The 22,720-nt window shown below is 43.2% G+C and overlaps 1 protein-coding gene across 6 annotated transcripts in view; it reads left to right on the forward strand.

Moving 5' to 3' along the window:
- Positions 1–22,720, forward strand: part of PPFIBP2 (PPFIA binding protein 2) — a 210,665-nt gene that overhangs the window by 73,252 nt on the left and 114,693 nt on the right. For all 6 annotated transcript variants that reach the window (XM_030560305.1, XM_030560306.1, XM_030560308.1 and 3 more), the window contains exon 3: positions 15,673–15,887. In XM_030560305.1, coding sequence (XP_030416165.1) covers positions 15,673–15,887 — 215 coding nt within the window. The remainder of the gene's footprint in view (positions 1–15,672; positions 15,888–22,720) is intronic.

The following is a 22,720-nucleotide window of genomic DNA, read 5'->3' on the forward strand; positions in this document are numbered from 1 at the left end:
ACTGCTTAGTTTGCTTACAAGCCTTTGGTGTAGGTGCTTATCGGTGGCCCTCTGAAAGTCCAAATACATTATATCGACTGGATCACCCTTGTCCATGTGCTTATTGATCCCCTCAAAGAATTCTAAAAGATTGGCGAGGCATGATTTCTCTTTACAAAAGCCATTTTGACTCTTATCCAACATGTCATGTTCATCTATGTCTCTGATCATTCTGTTCTTTATTATAGTTTCAACCACTTTTCCTGGTACTGAAGTTGGGCTTACGTGCCTCTAATTCCCAGGATCACCTCTCAAGCCTTTTTAAAAAATCGCCATTACATCAGAAGCTGAGTTAAGTAATAGGTTACATAGCATAGTTATTAATTCTGCAGTTTCATATTTGAGTTCTTTCAGAACTGTTGGTGGTCCTGGTGACTTATTACAGTTTCATTTTATCAGTTTGTTCCAAAACCTCTTTTACTGACATCTCAAGCTGGGATAGTTCCCCAGATTGGTCACCTAAAAAGAATGGCTTGTGTGTGGGAATTTCCCTCATGTCCTCTGTGGTGAAGACCAATGCAACAAATTAATTTAGCTTGTGTGCAACAGCCTGGTCCTCTGAGTGCTTCTTTAACAGCTCAATTGTTTAGTGGCCCCACTGATAGTTTGGCAAGCTTCCTGCTTCTGATGTTCTTTTAAAACACAAAATGTCTTTTGATAGTTGCTGTTCAAATTCTTTTTTGGCCTGCGTAGTTATACTTTTACACTTGACTTGATAGAATATGGGGGAGGGATAGCTCAGTGGTTTGAGCATTGGCCTGCTAAACCCAGGGTTATAAATTCAATCCTTGAGGGGGGCCACTTAGGGATCTGGGGCAAAATCAGTACTTGGTCCTGCTAGTGACAGCAGGGGCTAGACTCAACGACCTTCTAGGGTCCCTTCCAGTTCTATGAGATAGGCATATTACTCTATTTTCCTCAGTAGAATTTGACTTCCACTTTGGAAAGGATGGTATTTCGTCTCTAGCTGCCTCTTTTACCCTGCTATTTAGCTACAGTGGCATTTTTTGGTCCTCTTACTTTTTTTTTAAGCGGGGAGGGGGGAATATATTTCGTTTTTAAATAGTTTCCATGTAGCTTGCAGGCATTTCACTCAATCCCTTTTAATTTCCTTTAACTAGCTTCATTATTTTTGTGTAGTTCCCTTTTTTGAAGTTAAATACTACTGTGATGGCTTTCTTTGGTGTTCCTCCTCTTGCCCCACAAGGCTGTTAAATTTAATTACATTATGGTTGCTGTTACTCAGTGACTCAGCTGTATGCACCTCTTGCAGCAGAACCTGTGCTGCACTTAGGACTAAATCAAGAATTGCCTATGCCCTTGTGGATTCCAGTTCTGGCTGCTCTAAGAGGTAGTAATTAATGGTCTCTAGAAATTTTATATTTGCATCCTGTCCTGAGGCGACATGTACCCATTCAATATGGAAATAGTTGAAATCCCCCATTGTTGTTGGGTTTTCTGTTTGTGAACCTCTTTCTAATCTTCCTGAGCATTTCAGTCACTGTCACGATCCTGGTCAGGTGGTCAGTAGTACCTTCCCTTATTTTTCAATCATGGAATTTCTATCCATAGAGACTGTGTAGGTGGTGCTGTAGATTTTCATTTCTTCCCATCCATCCCCACTCTGCTCCCATTAGTCTTCTTATGAATATTGTCCCTAGCCTCTGTTTTCTGGAAGCTGGGAATGAGCAACGGGGGATGGATCATTTGATGATTACCTGTTCTGTTCATTCTCTCTGGGGCACCTGATGCTGGCCACTGTCAGAAGACAGGATACTGGGCTAGATGGACCTTTGGTCTGACTCAGTAGAGTCATTCTTATGTTCTGTCCTGTCTAGCAGGGTATTGTGCCTGTTGTTGTTCCACCAAGACAGCCCAAGCTTAATTCTCTGCACTAAGATTTCGAGAATACCAGTGGATGAAAAATGCCAGTAACTTTCTTTGTCGCTTTGGTTTCTGAGTTATGTGCATGCTGGAATGAATTTCATATCAATATCCCACTTCAGCCTTATGGAATCAGAATATTTCCCGGTGGCTACATGCTTTCCTCTTGAATGACTGCACATCATCATTGGGTTCATTTGTAATCCAATATCTTTTCATACTATGTGAGAGCTAATCTCATAGTCTTTTGTAAATAAAATAGAATTCATGGCTTTGCTTCACAAGGGATTGAAATGGCTCAGCCCTAACAGGTAACACTTCATACTGTTTTGTGTAATCAGTTGGTACTTTGCTTTTAAAAGTACAGTAAATGATGTGTAACAACTGATGGGTAGTATAGAACTCTTATAGTTGTATGGAATGGGTGGGAGAACCCATTGTAGCCACTTTTTCCATGTTCTTGTTCCCAGCACTGTGTCATCCAGCATTTTGTTCCCTTCCATCTTACTTGTGACTCATAGTATTTTCAAGAGAGAAGAAGTTGCTTGTATTTTATCTTTTTCTTTGATAGAGATATGTAATACTTTACAACTAGTAATAAACAGAAATTACAGAATTTTACTCAAGCCATGCATTGTTAAGGATATAATTGAAATAATGGTGATTGAAATGGAATAATTGAAATAATAAGCTGTTAGTTTCCTCTTGGATAAGAGTAATTGGACATCCAACAGTAACAGTGGCTGAAGCTGATAATCTTTGTATTTTGTGGTATTCTTTGTATCTTCCAAATACAGTATAATTACCTTAATAGTTTGGATTTCAATTAGCATTCTATTGTCTTTCTCTTTTTATATATTAATAAAAACACTAGAATATTTTCAGATGAACAAAAGAAATAAATAGCTCATACTGTGGATGTTCTGCTCCCTACAGTCTCAGACTTTAATTAAATTTATGTATTGTAAATTTTACAGAGTATACTCAGATTATCTGAATTACAATAATGGTCTTCTGAAATTGCCAACTAGAACACTCATATAAAGAATAGGAATATGAAAGGGGAAATGCATCAATAAATGACTCCTTTGAGACAAGATCCTTGACAGAGGAATATATAATTTCCTATCCTACCACTACCGGAAACATATTTATCAAGATCTTGTCATAAAGATACAGTCCTCAGTTTATCTTGGAAGTAAATAGGAGAAGACAGCAAATATTGGCTTATTTTTTTTTTTGATATAGGATGTTAAATGCTGTTTAGTTAATGCTGAATTAGCTAATTCTCATCTGTTCTGTGATCACGTAAAAAAATTTAGAAGTGACAAGGTTATAAACTTTGTAACCCTAACTCAGTGTGACAGGAGACAGGAAATAACCTGGGGTCTCTTACTAGCACTCCCAAGTCACATCTTTTCCTAACTCCCCTTCAAATGGGGAGTAAGACCTGATATCCACGGTGCTTAGTCAGATTCATTCTCCTTGTTTCCCATAAGAGTATTTGTTTGAATTTTAAACCATCTTGGTATACTTTTTAAGTTGTCCCACTGCTCAGCTATTCCAGAGGATGTACATATTAACTACCTGCATTCTGTTTTGATTTTGTTTCTGTTGCCAACCAGGTCTCTGGTGTTTTGTACTGAACTGCATGTAAGTGTCTGGACAGGAATTAAGTGCATCATCAAAGATTCTGTGTACTGCAAATAATTTGGTGCGTCATGAATTATTTCTCTTGGTGAATGTGAAGGACTTATTTAAATGACTGGGTGCAGTTTTGATTAAAAAAAAAAAGTCAAGAGTCTCGCCGTATGATTGTACGAATGTGGCATTGTGTCTCTCTCTCATTCCTTACCCAACATTGCCAGAACAACCTGAACTTTGGAATTTCCTGATTTTTTTTTTTCAGTGTGTTTGATCTTGCAGAAGGTTATTTCAACTATTTGGGTTATTGTTGCCAAAACCTGCCTTCTTTCTTCTAATATACTAAGCAAGTGATATCATCTGAGTACAACACTGGGAGCCAAGACCACCTAAATTGTATTTCCCTTTGTGACACTGATTCTCTCTGTGAAATATTAATAATAATAATAATTAATAATAAAAAACTAGGGCTATCAATTGCAGTTAATTCACACAACTAATTGAAAATTAATCATGATTAAAAAGATTAATCATGATTAATTGCAGTTTTAATCACACTGTTAATAGAATACCAATTGAAATTTATTAAATTATTTTGGATGTTTGTCTACATTTTCACATATTGTATTCTGTGTTGTAATTGAAATCAAATTGTGTATTATTTTTATTGCAAATATCTGCACTGTAAAAATGAAACAAAAGAAATAATATTTTTCAATTCACCTCATAAAAGTACTGTATTGGATTATTTGTTGTGAAAGTGCAATTTACAAATGTAGATTTTTTTTTTGTTACCTAACTGTACTGAAAAACAAAACAATGTAAAACTTCAGAGCCCACAAGTCCACTCAGTCCTACTTCTTGTTCAGCCAATTGCTAAGACAAACAAGTTTGTTTGCATTTACAGGAAGTAATGTTCCCCTCTTCTTATTTATAATTTAATCAGAAAGTGAAAACAGGCATTCTCGTGGCACTTTTGTAGCCAGCATTGCAAGCTATTTACGTGCCAGATATGCTAAACGTTCGTATGCCCCTTCATGCTTCGGCCATCATTCCAGAGGACTAGCTTCCATGCTGATGATGCTTGTTGAAAAAAATGCATTAATTAAATTTGTGACTGAACTCCTTGGGGGAGAATTGTATGTCCCCTGCTCTGTTTTACCCACATTCTGCCATATATTTCATGTTATAGCAGTCTCAGATGATGACTCAGTACGTTGTTTGTTTTAAGAACACTTTCACTGCAGATTTGACAAAACGCAAAGAAGTTACCAATGTGAAATTTCTAAAGATAGCTACAGCTCTCGACCCAAGATTTAAGAATCTGAAGTGCCTTCCAAAATCTGAGAGGGAAAACATGTGGAGCATGCTTTCAGAAGTCTTAAAAGAGCAACACTCTGATGCAGAAACTACAGAACCCAAACCACCAAAAAAGAAAATCCACCTTCTGCTGGTGGCGTCTGACTCAGATAATGAAAATGAGCATGCATCAGTCTGCACTGCTTTGGACGGTTATCGAACAGAACCTGTCATCAGCATGGACACATGTCCACTGGAATGGTGGTTGAAACATGAAGGCACATATGAATCTTAAGTGCATCTGGTATGTAAATATCTTGTGACACCAGCTACAACAGTGCCATCAGAACACCTGTTCTCACTTTCAGGTAACACTGTAAACAAAAGGCGGGCAGCATTATCTCCTGCAAATGTAAACCAACTTGTTTATCTGAGCGATTGTCTGAACAAGAAATAGGACTGACTGGACTTGCAGGCTCTTAAAATGTAATGTTTGTTGTTTTTGAATGCAGTTATTTTTATGCATAATTCTACATTTGTAAGTTCAACTTTCATGATAAAGGGATTGCATTGCAGTATTTGTATTAGGTGAATTGAAAAATACTATTTCTATGGTTTTATAGAGTGCAAATACTTGTAATCAAAAATAAAGTAAGCACTGTACACTTTGTATTCTGTGGCGTACACCTCTACCCCGATATAACGTGGTCCTCGGGAGACAAAAAATCTCACCGTGTTATAGGTGAGACCACATTGTATCAAACTTGCTTTGGCCTCCCCAATCCTTGTTCCCTGACTGTCCCCTCCAGAGACCCCCGTCCCTAATCACCCCATACCCAACCCCCCTGTCCCCTGATTGGTCCAATCCCTGTCCCCCCTCGTTCCCCCCCTGCCCCCTGACAGCGACTCTGGGACTCCAGGACCCACAAAAGTGCCCTTCCACAGCTCCTGCCCCCAGTCCCGGGGCGGGGAGTCCCCTGACCTCGCCCTCTGCCCCTTATCGAACCCCTAAGCCCCAGCCTGGCCTAGCACCCTTAACACGCTGCTCAGAGCAGTGTGTCAGAGCTTTACCGCATTGTATGCGAACCTGTGTTATATCAGGTCACATTATATCGGGATAGGGTGTAATTTAAATCAATAAATTGATAATGTAGAAAACATCCACAAATATTTAAATAAATGGTATTCTATTATTGTTTAACAGTGCGATTAATCACAATAAATGTTTTAAATCACTTGACAGCCCTAAAAAAAAAAAAAACTTCGGAAGCAGGTGAGCATTAATTAGTGGATAGGCCCTTTAATATCTTCATCCAGAGATCTCATGGTGTTTTACAAAGGTATGTATTATTAATTCCATTCTGTAAATGACACAAGAGAAGCTAATTGACTTGGCTGAAATCAAACAATTTTATCAGGGCCTCCTAATGGTCGAAGCCCACAGTACAGGTGGGGTCATAGTCAAGAATCACTCCAGGGGTGAGGCTGGAGTCAGATTTAGAAGTCACATCAAGGGTTAAAGCCAGTGTCAGAGTTGCGCCAAGCGGCAATAACTGGAGTTAGGGCAAAGGAGTGATGATGTGAGGAATGGGAGCAAGGAGGGAAAAGCCAATGAGGAGGCAGGAACTTGGTCTCAGAGGTCTGGTCAGCAGCAGGCCTAGACACTAGTTTCTCAGACAAGGGGTGTGGCAGGAACAGGAAGCTTTATGGAGAGGTGACAAGTCAGGAGTCTTCTGCTAGTCAGCAGATCCTGATGAGTCAGTGAGTAGGGTTACCAGGTGTCTGGTTTTCAACCAAAACGCCCAGTCGAAAATGGACCCTAGTGGCTCTGGTCAGCATCACTGACCGGGCCATTAAAAGTCTAGTCGGAAGCTCAGCAGGACAAGGCAGGCTCCCTGCCTGCCCAGGCCCTGCGCCGCTCCTGGAAGCAGCAGTATGTCCCCCCTCCAGCTCCTACACGCAGGGGCAGCCATGGGGGCTCTGCATGCTGCCTGTGCCCCAAGCACCAGCTCTGCAGCTTCTATTGGCCAGGAACCATGGCCAATGGGAGCTGTGGGGATTGCGCCTGCGGATGGGGTAGCATGCAGAACCACCTGGCCATGCCTCTGCGTAGGAGCCACAGGTGGGACAAGCTGCTGCTTGAGGTAAGCACTTCCAAGAGCCTGTACCCCTGACCTCCCGCGCCCCAGCTTTGATTCCCCCTTCCACCTTCCAAACACCTTGGTCCCAGCGCAGAGCACCCTCCCTACACCCCTAACCTCTTAGCCCCAGCCCCACCCCAGAGTTTGCATCCCCAGTCAGAGCCCTCACACACTCCCATACCCAACCCCCCTGCCTTGGCCCTGATTCCTCCTCCCATACCCTGAATGCTTATTTCTGGCCCTACCTCGGAACCGGCACCCCCAGGCCAGAGCCCACACCCCAACCCTTCCAGCGTCAGCACGGAGCTCCCTGCCATACTCCAAACCCCTCAGCTCCAACCCTCAGCCCCCTCCTGCACGCTCTCACTCGTCAACCCTGCAGGCGTTGGTCCGAGACCCACAGCATCTGACCCAGTGAATCATTCATCAAACTGGGACTAGAATCAGGGCCTCTGATGCCTGGTGGATTTTCATAACACAGCAGTTAGTGCTGAGATCATTAATCATTTTTTTTCTGTACATTTCAAGTACTCATAATATCTTGCTAATGTGGCATTAAGAGGGAAATGTAATGCTCACGTAAATTGTGCAATATGTTAAATATAGAAAGGAATTGGTTCATTTAATAAACATGTAATTTGCCACATTTATCTTTTTTAAATCAGTTTCTCTTTTCGAATCAATGAAGCACAAATAATTATCTAAATTAATTAACTACTTTGGGGTAACCTTAACTGCTGTAAACTCAGGGCCCAATTCTGATACCCTTATATTGATTGCCTTTCTCCACGAGTAGTTCCTTTTGAAATCAGTGGGACTCTGATTAGTTTATGAAGTAAGGTGCTGATCATTGCAGATAAATTTACCAGAGCACTGTCCTTAAAAGTTCAGTTTTTGTTTTGTAATTTGTTTTGTAGTATTTTAAAAAAGCTTCCAGGAACCAGCCTTACTTCCACTCTCCTGTGGGGCAGTCTTCATAATCCCAACAAGGCTGAGCCCAGGATTTCTGCAGGGCTCGACCCCCAACCTTGTTGTGGTCACTTTGGGCAGGGGCTAGTTTGTTCCCACTCTGGGGTGCTCTCTCTGTACTGGATGCTTCCCTGACCCACTGATCATTATGTACAGTTCAAAACAAATACAATTTATTAAACAGGAATCCATTTTAAAAAATAAAGAAAAAATGGGAAAGTTTAAAGGAAAACACACAACCCCACTCTGTGTATGGGGACATTGCAACCAGCATCTCTGGAATGTAAGGGAAGTTCAGTCTGTTCCTCACAAATCTCAGGCCGCCTTCTCAGGCCCTGGCTATGCTTCAGGGATTCTGCGGTTTGGACACTTGCTTTGGTGGTCGCTACACGCCCTCAGGCTTTAGGTGGCAGGCTCCTTCTCAGCATTGCCTCCACCCTGTTCGGGTTACGATCCCCCCTCCAAGTCTGGCCTACAAGGCATCTTAGATGGGGGCATCTCCCTGTGCTGGGCTGCCTAGGGTCCCCCTCGCTCACCACAGCTGCTCACTGCACCTGGCTCCAGACAGCTCCAGCTCCACTCTGCCTCAGTACTGCTTCTGCTCTGCCTCCAGCTCCCTGGGCTGCTTTGCTGGCCCCTCTGGCTCTGGTTGCTACAGCTCTCCTCCTAGCACAGGTCTGCTCTGTGGGCTGCTTCTGTGACTCTGCTCCCAGCACTGACCTGCTTCCTAGACTGCTTTTCTGGCCCCTCCGGATGGCACGGCTCTGTTCCCCAGCTCAGCTCGGCCCAACTCTGACCCAGGCAATTCCGGTTCATGTAGATGATGGGGACCCCCACCCCGTCCTCCTGATTAGCCTGCCCGCCCTGTCAATCAAGCTGACCTGGAGCATTGGCCTCTCCCCATTGTTCTTGGGGACTGTCACTCTGTGTCCTGATTTCCCATTGACCCTTCCCCTTTCTTTTGGTACTAGGAGCTAGCCAACCAAAACACCCCAACTGAGTTTTAGTAAGGGGACAACAGTCGCCTTACACCTGCACACTAAGAGCCATGTTTCAGCTAAGAAAATATGTCTGTCTTGTACACCTTGCTGTCTCTAAAATTACTCTTCAACCAACAACTGAGAATGTCTGCTATTTAAATGTCAGTAAAGGAAATGGTTGAGACATATGTGAGGAAGATTCCACAGATCAGTACGAAATTAGAACATCAGCAGTTAGCTCTCTCTATTTTTACAAAACAATAAAGGCAAAGATCTCAAAACCATGTTACAATCAAAACAAGTTCTAAATCAAGAACCTTGGATGGAAAGTAAATGCCATTTAAATTATACAACTATAACTCCAGATACTCCAAGCCTACAAGTGTTATATCATCAAAACATAATCAAGCACCACATTTCTGAATTAACACACAGTAAAACATATTGCACCATTTTGTTCCTGTGGCTCTTGTAAGACTACAACATTTAAATTAAGTATATGTGCCACTTATATATACCATATCTTTTATTATTTAAGGTATTCAGTAGAGATGGATTGAGCTGATTAGACCAATTTTCAGTTCATCTGAACCTGAATGGCTATTTTAGGGTCCTGAGGTGGGAAAATGTGCATACCTTAGCCTTGTGTACCTCCAAACTAGAAGGTGACATCATTTGGTGGCATCCAGTACTGTGTCCAAAAATGACCTTTCTAGGAGTTGGCTCCTTGACAGAGAATTCTGATTGGCTCAACCAACATTTTTACAAGTTGCCTTTCAGAGAGAGTTCTTTCAGAAAGAATGTTGGCACGCTTACACTACTGTTAGAGCGACACAAAGCTGCCTACACGTGTTGAAGGATCTGGGTCACTAACTTCAAAACACTTGCTTTCCATAGGGATGTAAAAGGTTAAACGGATAACCGGTAAGCATTAGACTTACCATTAACCGACCTTAACTGTTAACCCTGGAGGCCTTGCACCAGCCGGAGTGATCCCACCCCCAGCCGCGCTGGGCCAGAGCAGCCCCAGTGCTGGGCCAGCCAGCCCCATGGGGCGGCACCCCACCCCCGGCTGGCCCTGCGCTGGGCCGGATGGAGAGGCAACGGATGGCTCACTAGGACCTCAGCACCGGCCACGCCGAAGTGGCCCCAGCCTTGGGTGCACCATGCCGGCCAGACGAAGCGATCTCGGTCGCGTTGCTCTGGCCAGCTGGAGGGAGCTGGGTTAACAGTTAACCAGTTAAATGATATAATTTTAATTGTTTAACTGATTAACGTTTTAAACTGATATTTACATCCCTAATTTCCCAGATTTCCCAGGAAAATGCTACTGTGAGCTGTAGTGTGCCACATGAAGTTTCAAGGGGTTTGGTTTCTCTATAGAGAGTACAGAAGTTGGGTGAGGGAGCTTCATATTCCACCTTCTAGAAACTAATTTAAAACTTACCTATGGAATGCCCAAGAAAACTACAAGCTATATATAATTCCAGGCTTCCCATTGTGGAAGCTATATGTTTTAAAAGGAATAGAAGTGCAAGGAGCAGAAAATACAGTAATGTAGGCAAAAAGAGGCATTAAAAACATGCTAGCTATCATCCCATAGGATGGAGAATCTGAAGCACAAAGGTCTTTTGTGGTTCAGAAATCTGTTCATGTTAGTCATTCAGTTTGTCAATTAAATTTTTGAAGACTGTCAGTTTTTAACAAGTTTTATCATCCATAGAGTTTCTGTCTTTAATGCTGTTTTGTTCCATTATGAACAGAAGTTAAGATTAGAAAAAAAAATAACACAAAAATGTAAGCAGCCTTGTGACTATTTGAGGCTAAATGCCTTCCTTTCCCCTACAAACCAAAGAATGTATTATTTATATACTTTCAGAGATTCAGCTTTTTTGATAGTGTTCTTGTTCTCTACAGCCTACTTAAAGTTACCACAAAGCTTTCTGGGGCAGATAAGTTCATTTTGGATTTTGCACTGAAAAGATGTCTTCTCTCTCTTGTCCCCATCATATCAAAATCTCATTAGGCTAGAAAACCTGCAGGAGATGGTCTGGCAAAGGAAATCTGTCTGAGACTCTCTTTACAGAATTTCCCTAAGTTACTTTGGTGGGGACAAGGGTGGATTTTGCTTTCCTCTGCCTGGTAAAATGGTCTGTGGTTCTGCCCCTAAACCTTTTGCTGGGATCAATGGTAATCCACCTATGGTGCAGGCATTTCTTCACACTAGCTTTGAGGCTGCTGGCGTATCCCCCATTTCTCCCCTTGCCACATTTAGTTGGGATTCTACGTATTTTGGTGGGTAGGAGATATCTCTCTCTTTGTGCATGTACAGTGCCTAGCAGAGTGGGACCCAAATCTTGGGTTGGTTCCTGTAGGCCCTACAATAATACAAAAGATAATAAAAGCTACCGTTGGAATCCCTCTGAATGCAATACAACCTGAGGTAAAGGGATTGGGGACAAAGAGCATGGCCTAACACAGGGTTCTCATGCTGGTGGCCCTTGCCTTCAATGGACTGCCCAATAGCCATGGATTTAGATGAATTTTCTACCCTTTCCATGGGGAAGTGGACCCTGTCTTCCCAATAGAAGAATCGAAAGGAAACTGCAAGCCTGAACTCAATTTCCCAGCACCTATGAGGGAATGTAGCCAGGAGCGGCGCCAGGGTTTTTGGTGCCCTAGGCGGGGGTCCTTCCGTGCTCCCGATAGGCGGCAATTCTGCAGTGGGGGGGTGTCCTTCCGCGCTCCCGGTCTTCGGGGCACTTCAGCGGCGGGTCCCAGAGCGAGTGAAGGACCCGCCGCAGAATTGCCACCAAAGACCTGGAGCACAGAAGGACCCCCCACCGCCGAGGGCGGCAAAATGCGGCCCCCCGAAATGCTGGAGCCCTAGGCAACCGCCTAGGTTGCCTAAATGGAAGCACCGGCCCTGAATGTAGCTATGCAGTTATGTAGCTGCCTAGGATTATAGCATTATAACCAGTTGCTGCAGTTTGCCTTTAGTGTTGGAAATCCCTATGTAGCTGCTAACAAAATATTTTTAAAATCTTTGGAGCTACACAAAACATGACACTATGTAGAATATGTACAAAGCTGACATTAGCATTTCTAGGCTTGTGAAACAATTTACCATGGCCTCCGCCACCCCAATTCCTGTTCACTATAATTTTATAGCTCCCTTTGGTAACTTATTTCACAAGGCTGCAAATGCATTTCTTTCCAACTGTTTATATATTTACCCCAAAGCAACCTTTCCCTGGAATTAACTGAATGGCTCCAAAGAACTTTGAACTGCAAACACGCTTTTATGTTCAGAGAATAGGAAACGTGTAACTGAAAATGATGTCCTTTTCCCCCTCACTTTTAAATATGTTGTGCAGAAGCTTTGTAACCTCAGTCACCCACTATCTGGATATGCAGGCCAAAAAAGGAGTTGGTTAACCCTAAAAAGATTACTTGAATTGGTCCCAAAAACACTTTACAAAGAGCCACATGGAAAACATATTTGTATTACATTAGTGCCCAGAGGCCCCAGCCAAGATCAGGAACCCATTGTGCTAGACACTGAATAGACACATGGTATCAGAAGATTCTTAACCCACAGAGTTTATAATCTAAATATGGACAAAAGGTGGGAGAAAGGAAATATTACTTCTCACTTCTTTACAGATGGGAAACTGGGGTACAGAGAGATTAAATGATTTGCCTAAGATCACCCAGTGAGTCTGTGCGGCAGAGCTGGGAAGTGAGGCCATTTTTCCTGAGTTCCAGATAGGTGCCTTTGCTTTAACCATCTTTCCCTTGTTGAGCTTTTAAGAAAGAAGGGAATGGTAGGAAAACACGTGCAGTCTTTCTTTTGATCCTAGCATCTCATCAGGTTTCAGGCTGCAAGACGATCCTCATTCTTGCTTTCAGAAACCTGTCTGTCTTGTATTGTAACTCGCTTGTGCTCTTTGCAGTTTTAGTGTGGACTTGGTTAAATTGAACATAAACAGTATTTAATTAAACTAGTTCCTGTGGGTTTTTAGTTCTGTTTTTTCAGTTTCTTTCTTCTATTCTCCTTTTCAGATGAACAAGGCATTTTCTATTTAATACAAAGATATTTAGGAACCGAACAAGAGGAAGTAAGTCAATGATCTGAGTCCTGCCAGTATTCAGCCAGCAAAATAGGAAGCTGTATGCATTAAAATGTTGAATGAGCCTCTACATTTCTACATCACTTCTCTCCCTGGTGAACTGTGCCTTGGCATTGCCTCCAGGGGGATTTGTCTGCCCTCCCTTCCCCCCTTTAGTCAAAGAGCAGAAGAGCTGCAATGGCAACCCACAGCAAATTGGATTTAAAATAACAGCACAAAAGAGGAGAGTGTGTGCGTGTGTTTGGAAAGGGGAGAGGAAGGATTATGTTCTCTCAATGATGCACTGGGATCTGTGTGCCTAGCTCCCATTCCAGAAAATGAAAGTTACCCATATAGGGGCTTGATCTTCCAGGGTGCTCAGCACTATGGCCCCAATCTAGCAAAGCACTTAAGCATGTGCTTAATTTTAAAAATGTGAGTAGTCCCATAGACTTTGTTGCATTGAAGTTAGAATGCTCAGCGCCTTGCAAGATCCAGCCTGATAGCCCCCTGGTGGTGAGTGATGAATAGGCCCTGAGTCATTGATGAAGAAATTTGATTACATTGAAGACACTTTATTTACCAAAAGAAAAGGCTTGGATTTATTCTTCTTACCAGTTATACCTTAGCGCGTAGTATTCTGTATCCGTCTGTCCTGCTGTTCTCTAACCGCTTTTCTTTTTTCCTCCCCACATGGACTGCTATAACTTCAGACCGCTGGGTCCCCGATACTGTGGGGAAGGGTTATACCCTACAGTTCATTTCTACCCCACCCGCCTTCCCCGTGCCTCTTCAGGGACCATTCTCATGAGAGTCACACAAGCCATGATTAAAATGTGGAACTCATTGATGCGGGAAGTTGTTTTGGCCAAGAATTTAGCAAGATTCAGCAAGGGCTTGAACATTGATATAGATAATATCCAGAATTACAACAAAATATTAACAAAAATGTTTTTGAAGGAAGAAAAAAACTTTAAGGGTTTATGCCAGTCTCTTAACTGTTAGGGGTTAAGAGAAGGTTTCACGGAGGAACAAATTATCTCACATATAGCACACCACTGAGTTTCTTTTCGGTTTCTTCTGTAGTACGCATGCTGGATACTGGACTAGATGGAACAAGACCCAGTATGGCAATTCCTATGTTCTAATTGAAGTTTGACACTTAGGGTATGGCTACACTCGAAACTTCAAAGCGCTGCCGTGGGAGCGCTGCCGCGGCAGCGCTTTGAAGTGTGAGTGTGGTCGCAGTGCCAGCACTGGGAGAGAGCTCTCCCAGCACTGCACGTACTCCACCTCCTCATGGGGATTAGCTTGCAGCGCTGGGAGCGTGGCTCCCAGCGCTGCGGCATTGTTTACACTGGCACTTTGCAGCGCTGTATCTTGCAGCACTTGGGGGGTGTTTTTCCCACACCCCTGAGCGAGAAAGTTGCAGCGCTGTAACCCGCCAGTGTAGCCAAGGCCTTATAAACAGAAGTTTTCCCCTGCCCTGTGTTGGCCCTTATTTGCTTCTCCTTTTGTTTCTGACACTCCCTTCTCACATTGTTGGGGGGGCTTAACTTACTGATGACTGTCTTCTGTGCTATCAAATGTTTTACTAAGCTAAGGATGCTATCCAGTTTTCCTGTGTAAGGAAAATGAACTCCTCCATATTTAAGCCACAATCCAAATTTCTGAGGCTTGCATTTAGTTGGCACTCTTTCAACCCAGTCAGTGCATGATTACCATATGAAGGGAGGGGACCCTGCTGAAGGAGTTAAATTTACATTATGCCATGGGGAAATGTCTCCTAATCCCACCTTATTGGGTTTTTTTTTTAAATGATAGGAAAGCATTACATCAGCAATGGGTTCTTTCCAGTTCCAATTTCCTGTCCATCTTTTGGTAATTTTAATCAATGCCAAGCTGATACTTTGGAACTTGGAACTTAAGGCTTTATCTAAGGGCTAACTTCTGCCCTCTTCTAAAACTTTAGTGGAGTTGCATGTGTATTGTGCCTTGAGGAAAGTTTTTTTTTTCTCTCTCTCAGTATGGCTGGATTCTGTTTTAAGAGGGTGAGAGAGGATTTGCTAGCGGTCTATATAGCTATGATTTTTTTTTCTATCAAAGCTTAGTTTTTTCTGTCATGATTGTAATGAAACCTGTTCTCACCTGGATTTCTTACTAAAATACAACAAAAGTCTTTTTTGTAATACAGGAGAAATGGGGCTAGTGTGGGGTCTTTCAACTACATTGTGACATCTAATGGTTGGTAAGGATAATTGCAGATGGTTTTGGGGGGTTGGTTTGTGTTTATGGGGCTTTAGCAAATCTATCCTGGACCCAGTATTCCTTTTTAAAAATGTAGTGATCTGAATGTTTCACCTCTGCCTCATTCTGAAAGGGGGCATTTATTTGTCTGTTTAAATAACAGCTAACTAAAAAATGTGTAAGTGCGATCAGAAAGATGTCATATTTACCTTTTCTTTAATTGTTAATAATGCCCACAGAGTAGCATCTGGAGTGTAGCTATTGTTGTATCATCAAATTATGTCCATATATTTATTGGAGACCTTTTAACATTTTTATAAAAACCTCTTTTCTCCCTCTCTTTACTACTTGTATTAGGTACTAAGGCAGCCACAGAATATGCAAATAGCATATATGACATTGTGTCACCTGCTCCATCAGTATATTTGGGCACATTCCGAATTTTGCATCTGCTAGAAGACCTGAAGATGGCACTAGAAATGCTAGACGATCCTCAAGAGAGAGAAGCATTACGAAATCAGATACCGGGGGATACAGCAAGATGTATACAGGAGTGGCTGGAGGAAAACCTGGTGAGTCATCTTGAACAACTTTTCTATCTGATTGGGGAATAATATTGACTGCCGTATCTCATGGTTCAATTCTTGTAGTAATGAAATCAAGCTGCAGCAATCTACTCAAGTTTTAGAACACTTAGTGGACTTCAGCTGTTTGTACTCGGCTAGCATAGCTGGGGGTCGAAGGTCTCATTTTATGGTGGGAGGGGGAGGATGGAGAGAGAGGTGGAAAGGAAAGTTTAAAAGTGCTGCCCCTCCTTCCATGCCCTTTCTGTTGCCCTCATCTGGAGAAAAGCAATTGAAATACACACGACTGGAATGTTGGTGTGGATGGGTATACTTTGCTCAGGAAGGATAGACAGGGGAAAAAGGGAGGAGGTGTTGCCTTATATATTAAAAACGTACACACTTGGACTGAGGTGGAGATGGACATAGGAGACGGAAGGTTGGAGAGTCTCTGGGTTAGGCTAAAAGGGGTAAAAAACACAGGTGATGTCGTGCTGGGAGTCTACTACAGGCCACCTAATCAGGTGGAAGAGGTGGATGAGGCTTTTTTTAAACAACTAACAAAATCATCCAAAGCCCAAGATTTGGTGGTGATGGGGGACTTCAACTATCCAGATATATGTTGGGAAAATAACACCGCGGGGCACAGACTATCCAATAAGTTCCTGGACTGCATTGCAGACAACTTTTTATTTCAGAAAGTTGAAAAAGCTACTGGGGGGGGAAGCTGTTCTAGATTTGATTTTAACAAATAGGGAGGAACTTGTTGAGAATTTGAAAGTAGAAGGAAGCTTGGGTGAAAGTGATCATGAAATCATAGAGTTTGCAATTCTAAGGAAGGGTAGAAGGGAGTACAGCAGAATAGAGACAATGGATTTCAGGAAGGCGGATTTTGGTAAGCTCAGAGAGCTGATAGGCAAGGTCCCATGGGAATTACGACTGAGGGGAAAAACAACTGAGGAAAGTTGGCAGTTTTTCAAAGGGACGCTATTAAGGGCCCAAAAGCAAGTTATTCCGATGGTTAGGAAAGATAGAAAATGTGGCAAAAGACCACCTTGGCTTACCCTTGAGATCTTGCGTGACCTACAAAATAAAAAGGCGTCATATAAAAAATGGAAACTAGGTCAGATCACGAAGGATGAATATAGGCAAATAACACAGGAATGCAGAGGCAAGATTAGAAAAGCAAAGGCACAAAATGAACTCAAACTAGCTATGGGAATAAAGGGAAACAAGAAGACTTTTTATCAATACATTAGAAGCAAGAGGAAGACTAAGGACAGGGTAGGCCCACTGCTCAATGAGGAGGGGGTAACAGTAACGGGAGACTTGGAAATGGCAGAGATGCTTAATGACTTCTTTGTTTCGGTCTTCACTGAGAAGTCTGAAGGAATGTCTAGTATAGTGAATGCTTACTGGAAGAGGGTAGGTTTAGAAGAGAAAATAAGGAAAGAGCAAGTAAAAAATCACTTAGAAAAGTTAGATGCCTGCAAGTCACCAGGGCCTGATGAAATGCATCCTAGAATACTCAAGGAGTTAATGGAAGAGGTATCTGAGCCTCTAGCTATTATCTTTGGGAAATCATGGGAGACGGGGGAGATTCCAGAAGACTGGAAGGGGGCAAATATAGTGCCCATCTATAAAAAGGGAAATAAAAACAACCCAGGAAACTACAGACCAGTTAGTTTAACTTCTGTGCCAGGGAAGATAATGGAGCAGGTAATCAAAGAAATCATCTGCAAACACTTGGAAGGTGGTAAGGTGATAGGGAATAGCCAGCATGGATTTGTAAAGAACAAATCGTGTCAAACTAATCTGATAGCGTTCTTTGATAGGATAACGAGCCTTGTGGATAAGAGAGAAGCGGTGGATGTGATATACCTAGACTTTAGTAAGGCATTTGATACAGTCTCGCATGATATTCTTATAGATAAGCTAGGGTACAATTTAGATGGGGCTACTATAAGGTGGGTGCATAACTGGCTGGATAACCGTACTCAGAGAGTAGTTGTTAATGGCTCCCAATCCTGCTGGAAAGGTATAACAAGTGGGGTTCCACAGGGTTCTGTTTTGGGACCAGTTCTGTTCAATATCTTCATCAACGATTTAGATGTTGGCATAGAAAGTACGCTTATTAAGTTTGCGGACGATACCAAACTGGGAGGGATTGCAACTGCTTTGGAGGACAGGGTCAAAATTCAAAATGATCTGGACAAATTGGAGAAATGGTCTGAGGTAAACAGGATGAAGTTCAATAAAGATAAATGCAAAGTGCTCCACTTAGGAAGGAACAATCAGTTTCACACATACAGAATGGGAAGAGACTGTCTAGGAAGGAGTATGGCAGAAAGAGATCTAGGGGTCATAGTGGACCACAAGCTTAATATGAGTCAACAGTGTGATACTGTTGCAAAAAAAGCAAACATGATTCTGGGATGCATTAACAGGTGTGTTGTAAACAAGACACGAGAAGTCATTCTTCCGCTTTACTCTGCGCTGGTTAGGCCTCAACTGAAGTATTGTGTCCAGTTCTGGGCACCGCATTTCAAGAAAAATGTGGAGAAATTGGAGAGGGTCCAGAGAAGAGCAACAGGAATGATTAAAGGTCTTGAGAACATGACCTATGAAGGAAGGCTGAAGGAATTGGGTTTGTTTAGTTTGGAAAAGAGAAGACTGAGAGGGGACATGATAGCAGTTTTCAGGTATCTAAAAGGGTGTCATCAGGAGGAGGGAGAAAACTTGTTCACCTTAGCCTCCAATGATAGAACAAGAAGCAATGGGCTTAAACTGCAGCAAGGGAGATTTAGGTTGGACATTAGGAAAAAGTTCCTAACTGTCAGGGTAGTTGGACACTGGAATAGATTGCCTAGGGAAGTTGTGGAATCTCCATCTCTGGAGATATTTAAGAGCAGGTTAGATAAATGTCTATCAGGGATGGTCTAGACAGTATTTGGTCCTGCCATGAGGGCAGGGGACTGGACTCGATGACCTCTCGAGGTCCCTTCCAGTCCTAGAGTCTATGAGTCTATGAGATTTGTAACTGGATACAGAACCTTTCACCTCTAGTCCCTGGTTCAGAATGTGACTGTGTAGAGTGGCATGTGTTTCTGAGGCAGCTAATATGGAAAGGGTTAAAGGGATCTCTCATGCTCCTAGCCTTCTACATTGTGGTGTCCCCACTCAGGGGTATCGTGACTCTCCAAAGTACCGCTTGGGTTTGTTAAGAGAGGAGAGCGGTGAGCATAGCAGCGAGATTCACTGTTTGCTCCTGTTGCACCAGAGCATGCAAGGCTGTGTTAGGAGGCAGGTAGGGAAATGAGCCACTTGGTCATCTAGTTAAGGAGACTGAGGGCTTGTCTACATCAGAAAGTTGCAGCGCTGGTGAGGGAGTTACAGCGCTGCAACTTTGAAGGTGTACACATCTGCAGGGCACCACCAGCGCTGCAACTCCCTGTTTGCAGCGCTGGCCGTACTCCCGTTTTGTCTCGGGTGTAGAGGATCCAGCGCTGGTGATCCAGCGCTGGTAATCCAATGTAGACAGTTACCAGCGCTTTTCTTGACCTCCGTGGAAGGAGGAAGCCTCTGGTAATCAAGCTGGTTTCCTTTCCCGGTTTGCTCTCTCGGTCCCGGAGCCACCCAGCAAACCGCAGGGAAGGAGACCTGCTTGCTCGGGGTTCCGGGACCGAGAGAGCAAACCAGGAAAGGAGACCAGCTTCGCCGCGGTTTGCTCTCTCATTCCCGGAGCCACCCAGAAAACCGCAGGGAAGGAGACCTGCTTGCTCGGGGTTCCGGGACCGAGAGAGCAAACCGCGGCGAAGCTGGTTTCCTTTCCCGGTTTGCTCTCTCGGTCCCGGAACCCCGAGCAAGCAGGTCTCCTTCCCTGCGGTTTGCTGGGTGGCTCCGGGACCGAGAGAGCAAACCGCGGCGTTCCCGGTTTGCTCTCTCGGTCCCGGAACCCCGAGCAAGCAGGTCTCCTTCCCTGCGGTTTGCTGGCTGGCTCCGGGACCGAGAGAGCAAACCGCGGCGTTCCCGGTTTGCTCTCTCGGTCCCGGAACCCCGAGCAAGCAGGTCTCCTTCCCTGCGGTTTGCTGGGTGGCTCCGGGACCGAGAGAGCAAACCGCGGCGAAGCTGGTTTCCTTTCCCAGTTTGCTCTCTTGTCCCGGAACCCCCCTTGAAGCCGCCCAACAGCGCTGCAGTGTGGCCACATCTAACACCACTTGCAGCGCTGGTTGCTGTAAGTGTGGCCACTCTGCAGCGCTGGCCCTATACAGCTGTACTAATACAGCTGTAACAACCAGCGCTGCAAAATTTTAGATGTAGACATGGCCTGAGGCTCACTGAAGTGGTGATCCGGCCTCAGACAACCTCTTGAAGAAGAGACCCAGTGTAAGTGGGGGAGGAAAAATGGGTGTAGACTGCCAAAATGCACCTCCCCAAGAAGACATGTTTCTGCAGATATGTGGTGATTAGGTAAGGAGGATGAGAGTTAACCAAGTGTTTTCAAAGCTTCAGAAAGGTTTGTTTGTATGGGTGGGTGGTGGCAGTTTTGGTTGGCTCCAACAAACAATTTTGTTCTTTCCTAATTATGACTCTAGCTTCTGATCCAATGTGCATCACCTACCATAGCTGTCATGATGTTAATATGTGCTGAGGCTTCTGGAATACTTTCTGCCTTTTGTTTGCCTTTGTTAGCCTGGCCTGTCTTTGAACTGCATACTCTAGAGGTGCAATGTTGTGGTTGGAAAGTCTTTATCTGGGACCTTATGAAAGGAAGGAATGGGAAGTTGGTGCAGATTTAGTGGTTTTTAAAAATGTTAAATTTAATTTTCTCAGCATTGGAATCTGTTGGCCAAATCCTGAGGTCAGTTCTTATTCAGTCCTCCCTCAGGCATGCTCCTGCTGAGTTTCCTGGGTAAGAACTTAGGCAGGCTTTCAGGTCTTGGTCCAATGGTAGGTAAAGGAAAGTATTTATTAAAATATAAATATTTAGTACTTTATATACTGGTTTTACGTTTTCATAGCACCATCTAAATGCATTGGCCTTGAACCACAGAGCTCAGGGGAGTTTAGATCTGGGATTTTGCTTTGGGCTCCTCTCTTGTACAAATATGAATTAAGCGTCACATCTCTGTGAGGCAGGTAATACTGAGAGTATTATCCCCTTTGAATTTAGACTCCTCTGTTTTCCACTAATCTTTTAACAAATGCACGTTTTCTCATATAGTACTTTCCTCATATGGGACATTATCTAAAACAGAAACCACAGTTCCCTTCTCAGAACATCATTATTTGTAGTTGCAAATCTTGCAGCCCTGTCTAGTAAGTCATGAACTGTTTTGATTTGGGTGAAGTACCTGGGCTATATATGCTCAAAAACAATAAATTAGCGGTAACTTGTACTATCTATCTTTGGGTCTCTTGTGAAACAATATTTCTGCTTTTTTAATGTTTTTCACTTTATTATATTATGTTTTGTTTTTACTTACTTTTAAGAATATACCTAACCCTGTGTCCAGTGGCATATACATGACTCACGGCAGCCTATTCAAAATGACAAATTGCAAGAGTAATTTCTGAAACATTCTCTTGCTCAGTGGTGGCAGCTCTGGTGAGGCATCAGGAAAAAGCCTGAGCAAGTAAATATGTACATCATCCATTGGAAGTTGTCAAACTCCTGGTCTGCTCAGTGAACTTGGACACGAATTCCAGGTTAAAAGTCATACTCTGAGAACACTTCACTTTCAGCCCTGAGCACTGAAATCAAAAGATTGGTGTAAAAAGGACCCAAGTGATTTTTCCATCTCCCATGATGTGAGGAAGGGTGGTCTCCCAAGATAGCCAGAAACCAAACCATTAAGGGCTGGATTTGAATACCAAAGCAAAGCAATAGCCAGTACAGTCTATGAAGCACAGGTACAGTATGCTTCATGTAGCAAACCCTACCCAAGAGAGGCTGCCATTCTGCACTAAGGCTATGTCTGCACTACAGTTTATGTCGGTATAAATTATGTTGCTCAGAGGGGTGAATAAATCACAACTTACACTGCCAGTAGCGCTGGCATGGACAGCGCTATGTCGGTGGGAGAGCGTCTCCCACCGACACAGCTACTGCCGCTTGCAAGGGCTGGAATAGTGAAGCCGATGGGAGAGCTCACAAGTGTATCATCATTTAAAACTAAAGCAACAAAACCTCACATTTTTGTTTAGCAAAGGTCAGTAACTGAATAGGAACAGATATCAGAGGGGTAGCTGTGTTAGTCTGGATCTGCAAAAAGCAACGAGAGCTTATGCTCCAATACATCCGTTAGTTTATAAGGTGCCACGGGACTCATTGCTGAATAAGAACAGAGACTCAACTGTTTTCTCATTGGTGAAATTCATAACCAGAATTCCCCCTGGACACTGTGTGTTTTCACTTCTGGGTCGCCTAACCCTATTGCAGCTGTTTCAGATCTTCCAGAGTAATGTAGAGTGGGGATAGACAATGGAAAGTGACCAAAAAAGGCCTCTCTACAGCATTGTTATTCAAACATATAACAAAACAAAAAATCCCTGCCTTGAAGAGCTTACAACTTCTGGAACAATACCACTTCTGTCATTGATACTCCCAGTGGTGAATTACTGCTACAAAGTTTGCTAAAGTAGACAAGGCTATGCAATTTGGTCCCTCCAGGCCAGGATTGAAGCATATTGGCAAGGTGATGAGGGGGAAGCTTTATGACTATTGCCCATGCTATATCTGTTCTATCAGTAAATAGAGACTACCTGTCACAAAGCATGTCACAAAGCACTAAATCCATTCATTTGTTTTTAAATCTAAACCAATTATAGCTGTAGCCTTT

This window comes from Gopherus evgoodei, chromosome 4 (genome assembly GCF_007399415.2).
Source record: "Gopherus evgoodei ecotype Sinaloan lineage chromosome 4, rGopEvg1_v1.p, whole genome shotgun sequence".
NCBI lineage: Eukaryota > Metazoa > Chordata > Testudines > Testudinidae > Gopherus > Gopherus evgoodei.